At 35.0% G+C, this 6,783-nt stretch overlaps 1 protein-coding gene across 1 annotated transcript; it reads left to right on the top strand.

Annotated features, from left to right (window-relative positions):
- Window positions 1-1,389: 1,389 nt before the first annotated feature.
- On the top strand, window positions 1,390-5,775 carry SOSTDC1 (sclerostin domain containing 1). Its single transcript, XM_012659412.1, has 2 exons — window positions 1,390-1,772; window positions 4,287-5,775. The coding sequence occupies exons 1-2, from the start codon at window positions 1,568-1,570 to the stop codon at window positions 4,700-4,702; spliced, it is 621 nt and encodes a 206-aa protein (XP_012514866.1). The 5' UTR covers window positions 1,390-1,567; the 3' UTR covers window positions 4,703-5,775.
- Window positions 5,776-6,783: the final 1,008 nt, after the last annotated feature.

Below are 6,783 nucleotides of genomic sequence, written 5' to 3'. Positions count from 1 at the left end.
AAATCACAGCACTATTTTTCTCCTAAAAAAAGAATAATTCCTTAGTATTATTAAGAATTAGTCTTTTATTCTTATTTTTACTTTCTCTTTATAGTGAAATAGATGGATTGATAATCAGTAGTTCACAAATAGGGGTGATTTTACCCCTCAGGGGTCATGTGGCAATGTTTAGAGATATTTTTGTTACAGCTGGGGGGTGCTACTGGCATCTAGTGGGTAGAAGTCAGGGATGCTGCTAAACACGCAGGACACCCCCCCCATAATAAAGAATTATCTTTTCCAAAATGTCAATAATGATACTGTGGAAACATTCAGATAGACAGATAGATAGGTGTACAGCAGTTACAATGGACAAAAGCTTATAAAGAAAAGAGATATAAAACACCCATGGTAGAAGGTCATTTTACTAGGCACATAAAGGACAAAAATGAATTTATAATTGAAAAGGTGATTCAGAATATGTAGTTATTCAAATTGAAATGTCCCATAAATCAGATGGAATTTCATGATTTTTTTTAAGGGATGAAGATGAGTGGCCTAGTATTAATTAATGGAACATGTGTTCCAGGTGTGGTTAAAGTAGTTCCACAAAATACAGCGATTCTTACGTGGAAAGCAGAGTGAAAGGAAGTAATGAACAAAATGTTTAGTAAATATAGATAAAACCCATGTTCTGTAGCAAATGAAAAAAATCTAGAAAAAATTATTTTGAATTTACTAAACAATAATCTGTCAGAAATGGCTTTCCTTCCTGTAAAATAATGTCATGAATGTTAATGCTTATGAGATATTTTTAAGATAAAAATTGATATTAGTTACTTTAACACAGACAGAACTATGCTCATTATTCTCCACACAGAACCCCTGGCAATAATTTACCTAGCAGCACAGTAGTTCATGCAGATCAAAGCTGCATTATTTAAGCGTGTCCAGGAGGCAGATTTTAGCTCTGTGCCTTATATTTTAAAGAAAAAGACATTGGTTTGCTCCTTGAGAGACAAAATATGTTTAACTAGGTGCTTTAAGCAAGTCCTACAATATTTAAACTCACAGGAATTTCTCCTGCTTTCTGGGAAGAACCCCTGCCCTACCCCAAATACTCCAAAATCTGAGAGGGTTATAGAACAACTGTGGGAAAGCCAATCTCTTCAAATGAACAGCGATGCCTTTAAAGTGGATTTTCATTTAAATTGAACCCAAATGTAAATTAGATTCAGGAAAGGAAATGGCAGAGGAGAGTGTGTCGTTGATATAGAATGTGCCTGCCTGCTTCGGCTCACAGACAAGTGATGAAAGTCCAACTCTGAAATTTCAGGCCATTTGTATACCAAGCTCCTCCTTTTCTGCAGTCTTCTTTTCCATTGGTAAAATTCTTTTGCAGGGTCATGTAGGGATCCCACCCCTTCCCTGTGTTTTCACTCTGAAGCTCTACACAACTTTACACCTGAATGAACGCCAAACCTCTGTGGATATATAAAGGGAATCTTGAGGAGGAATTTCACAGTTACAGTGCAGAAGCAGAGGGAAAAGAATTAACCAGCTCTTCAGCCAAGCAAATCTACTCACCATGCTTCCTCCTGCCATTCATTTCTATTTCATTCCCCTTGCATGCATCCTAATGAAAAACTGTTTGGCTTTTAAAAATGATGCCACAGAAATCCTTTATTCACATGTGGTTAAACCTGTTCCAGCACACCCCAGCAGCAATAGCACGTTGAATCAAGCCAGAAATGGAGGCAGGCATTTCAGTAACACTGGACTGGATCGAAACAGTAAGTATGTTTTACTTGTACAGATTTTGGTTTTTGCTTTTTTGGTAGCATTAGCTCACCTTCCTGCAGAATTGTTTCGTTGTTAACTAACCTGAACTGTATATATTTTGCTAAACAATCTGGGAGTAATCTGCTGCATGTGTAGGTTGGCATTCTTCCCTAGGTAGTGATTTTAAAGTTAACATAAGTAAAATAGTGGTTTGATAATGCAAGCACAGACTTAAGTTTTATCAAATACCCACAAAGAAAACATTTCCAGGAATTAAACTGTTGCTTCTTTAAAATCATACAAAATGACAATTTTAAAAAGTAATGTTCTAGATTAAGTTCAGGTTGGTTTGTCAGTTCATTTCAGGGCATGTGCAATTTTGGTAAAGTGTATAAAGGTAACTAACCAAAAGCATGTGTAGGAAATCACAAGGGAAAAAGGAGGCTTTCAAGGGGGAAAAAATTGTTCACATGGATTTCTAAAAGATGTCCAGTGAAATAGTTGAAAGTTTGGATGATGCTCAATCTAAAAGAGGGATAAAACTGAAAATGTTCGACCATCATATTTTTCTCAAATAATTCCTTAACAACCATTTCAAAAATTAGGTAATTGTATATTTCTGTGAAAAGTGGGGCCATTTTTATAACTTGAGATTTAAAATAACAGTACAATGAAGTTTAGTACAAGGAACATTTTTTTTTTGCTTTTCTGTTTGCTTAATTGACCACTGGTTAGGGGGATTCAAATTTCTTCTCCTAACTTTTGTTTCAGTCCTTTCCTTTAGAAGAGTTCACATGCTAATAATCAGGTTTTAAGAGAGACAGAGAAACAGTGCACAGGAAATCTTACACAAACTTTTGCCCCTCCTTCTTCACTCTATTCAACTACTAAAAGTACTTTTGACCTTTGAAAAGGCAAAGCAAATATGACTGTGAATGTCTAAGAAAACCAAGGTGTTTTAACTTTCATGAAGATGGTTGACTTTAAGTACATAGGAAATATCTGGTTATTATTAGATTACTGAGCAATGTGGTGAGCGAGTATTCATTGTCAATGAACTGTCACTACAAAAATGCCGAATCTCTATATACACAGGAACAAAAAGCTAGACAAGTGAAAATCATCTCTGGTTGTTTCCAGGTGCATTCCTGAGGCAGCTGCTCGAAGGTGAGCTGGAATCAGAATCAGGCAAACTGAACACAGTGTTCAGCCAAATAATTTACCCTTTAAATTTAATCCCACAACTCTAAATCTGTGTGTATGTATGTGTATACACATATTTTTTCACAACGATCACATTTCCCTTAGGCTTTATCTCTTCTTACCTCAGAAGTACTGGGATACAAAGTAAAACTCCTAATTCAGTTTCTACTTTGAGTTAGCTTTCAGTTTTCTATGTAGAACCACTTCAATGTCCCTTATAATTTTTATTTTTAAAATTTCAACAGCCTACACTTTTAAACATTTTTTTTTTCCTGGTTAACAAGCCTTGATTTCTTTACAAGCTTGTTATAGGCAATTCTCCTCAAGTTTAGATAACAAAGCAATGGTAAAGAAAACTTCAAATATTTCCAGATTCATTTTTGCTTTAATTATATAAGGCATGTAACAAGAAACAGCCAATTAGAGAACATACCCATCAAATCCAAATAACTAAAACAAAAAGGTTGCCATGACCAATATTCAGGAAATGAACACCATGGTTCCTTTTGCAGTTGTAAATCAGACATGTTAGGCATTTTTCTGCCATAAAATTCATGGAAATGTAGCCAAGTTGTTATGGCAACCATACGTTCCTGATTTAGGGGCTTTTATATTCTTTAAATTTTGAGCTGTAGTGACATTTTCCATTTCAAACATTTTACTATTTGTATTTTTAAAACATAGCTTGGGAATTTATGTTTAAAATGTAGTTATTAAGTTTGATATGCAAAATGTCAGATGGCATATATGTATGTAGGATTCTCTGCAGCTGAATTCTGTACTTGAAATAAAATATTACAGAGTGCATATGCATTGTACACAATATTTGAATACTTTCCATATTTTCTCAACGGATTTTTTAAAAACCTAATTAAAATCACTTGCAGACATTAACCAATATGACCCTTGAGAAAAAGAACATTGACGTGTGCTCTTTTAACTCATTGAAGACTGAATATTTACACGTAAATGTAAGAGCTGCTAAACCCTTATTGGGGAGTAAGGCTAAGAAAATGGGATTTTTAAATTATCTAGTAAGCAATTCGCTAATGTTATACATGAAAAAAATCAGGCCTAGATTTTTTTTTTTTTCCCAAAATAGTTACAGCCATGTAAACTAATGATTTTCATGAAAGTGTCTCTACAGCTATGCAGGCAGATTTTTGCACTATGAAAATAAAGTAGATGTTCACTTTCTGTCTGGTAATTTGCTATTATTTGGATATTATTTTTGTTATTGCAGATTAATTTTTTTTTTAAATCTTCATTTTTGTTTTGTCCCTGATGTTTTGTTTTGTCCCATTCTTTTCCATTTCCTGCAGCTCGGGTTCAAGTGGGTTGCCGGGAACTGCGTTCTACCAAATACATCTCCGATGGGCAGTGCACCAGCATCAGCCCTCTGAAGGAGCTGGTGTGTGCTGGCGAGTGCTTGCCCCTTCCAGTGCTCCCCAACTGGATCGGAGGAGGCTACGGAACCAAGTACTGGAGCAGGAGGAGCTCCCAGGAGTGGAGGTGTGTCAATGACAAAACACGTACCCAGAGGATCCAGCTTCAGTGCCAAGATGGCAGCACACGCACCTACAAAATCACAGTAGTCACCGCCTGCAAGTGCAAGAGGTACACCCGGCAGCACAACGAATCCAGTCACAACTTTGAGAGTGTGTCGCCTGCCAAGCCAGCCCAGCATCACAGAGAGCGGAAAAGAGCCAGCAAATCCAGCAAGCACAGCATGAGTTAGAACTCAGACTTCCATAACTGGACTGACTAGTAACCATCTGCTTTACAGATTTGATTGCTTGGAAGACTCAAGCCTGCCATTGCTATTTTCTCACTTGAAAGTATATGCTTTCTGCTTTGATCAAACCCAGCAAGCTGTCCTAAGTATCAGGACCTTCTCTGGGAATAGTTTTTCCTTTTCAAGTTTTTCAAGATGTACATATATACCTGAATGCAATTTGCATTTAAATTCCACGCATCCTGTAGTTTTAATTCCCCACCATTCTTAAAAGACTGTTGATACTATATACATCACTGAATCACTACATTTCAAAACAGAAAAAGGCCTCTCAGTTACCCTCCATCCTCTAATCCATCCCTGCCCCCAAACAAAACCTCTTCAAAACAGGAAAGTTTTTTTTAAAAAAGTTGTCGTGCATCTTCACAGTTACATTTTCGAAAGGTGCTTTTTTGGTAATCTTCATGGGAACAGTTTAGCAGCCATGATCAATCTTCCTTTGAAAGAGAATGAAAGACCTTGTGACATTTCACTTCAAAAATAAGCCCTGTAGCTTTTTACAGTCGCATAGTATGAAATTATATCCTGCATGCTGACCCTCGCTTGGAATGGAATGCCAGAAATGCATGGCAGCAGCTAATAAGTAAAGCCGATTAACTATTTATTTGTCAATGTTATTATTTAATGAGCTTTCACATGTGATTTTTTTCAAAATATTAATTTTTTATGTTTTTAATCTTTTTCATGTACCTAAATATTTTCCTACATGATTTGTGTTTGATATAGAAATATGAAAATACATGTCATAGATATGTAAAATAAATATGTTAGAATCATTACGTTTCATCATGAACTTTATCAATAGTATGGATCTTTTTAAATCAGTAGGATGCTTTGTAAAGCTGAAATATATAATACTTTCTTGTTTAGTCTGTGCAATCAGAAGGTGCCTTGACCTTCAATTCCATTGGTTTCTTTTAACAAAAATAAATACTGCTAGAAGTTATTGTCCTTGCCTCTAACATGTATAAAAAGATACATGTTTGCAAAATTTATAGAATAAATGTGTAAGAGTATTAGTATTTTTTTTTTTTTGCTAAATCACATTCAAGCTTTGACAGAAATATCTGTAGTAAGGAGGAGAGAGAGAGAGAGACAGAGAGACCATCTCATCAGTAAATGGGGTGGTTGAAAAAGTTGGGTGGCAAACCAGCAGTGAGTTGTAATGAGAATATCAGATTCAAATACACCAGTGATTGCCAAGTCTGCTGCACATTAGAATCACCTGGGGGAGATATTATAAGACCCAATGCCCAGGCTTTCATCCAAATTACATCAGAATTTCTTGGAGTAGAACTCAGATATCAGCAGTTTTTAAAGTTTTCCAGGCGATCTCAATGTATAGCTAAGTTTGAGAAAGGAAGAAATTATGAAGATATTAATTATGTTGGGGAATTTTGAATACTACATATTATATGGCACCCCCTCAACCAAAAAAAAAAAAGAGAACAAAAAAATTTTTTTTCAGTATTTTCAATTTTGCCATGTTGTTTTATTAAGCAACATTATCACAGCCTTGAACTAGATTATATAGTTACATGACTGATGTGTCAATTCAGTCAAATTATTGATTCCATCACTCCGAATGAAGAAAACCAACCAGGCTTGGTTATGTATTGATAAGATTTCCTGGGTTTTCCCTTTTGGGATGCTGAACATGGAGGACTCTTTAGTACTTTTTTTGTAGTAGATTATTTTTTTTGTAATTACAAGTCTAAAAATCACCTGTCTATTACATATAGCATACTAAGCTAAATAGGAATATTAAAATTGCCCGTTCCCTACGAGACATAGAAAAGTCTCAACACATAGAAAGATAAAAGATAAAAAACTCTAGATTTTATAATAATGCTAACTATTGTACCATCAAATAAAGAAACAAATCATAATCTGCCATTAATTTATCATCCCATCTTAATAAGTAAGATCTTAAATTATTTCATATTATGTCATTATATTAATACATGGGAAATTCATAATAATTGTATCATAGGTTGAATACACCAAAAATGTATTGTTTCATA

The sequence above is a fragment of the Propithecus coquereli genome, unplaced genomic scaffold (genome assembly GCF_000956105.1).
Source record: "Propithecus coquereli isolate 6110/MARCELLA unplaced genomic scaffold, Pcoq_1.0 Scaffold61, whole genome shotgun sequence".
Classification (NCBI taxonomy): Eukaryota; Metazoa; Chordata; class Mammalia; order Primates; family Indriidae; genus Propithecus; species Propithecus coquereli.
The sequence above is the reverse complement of the archived record's forward strand: the minus strand, read 5'-3'. Positions and strand labels throughout refer to the sequence as shown.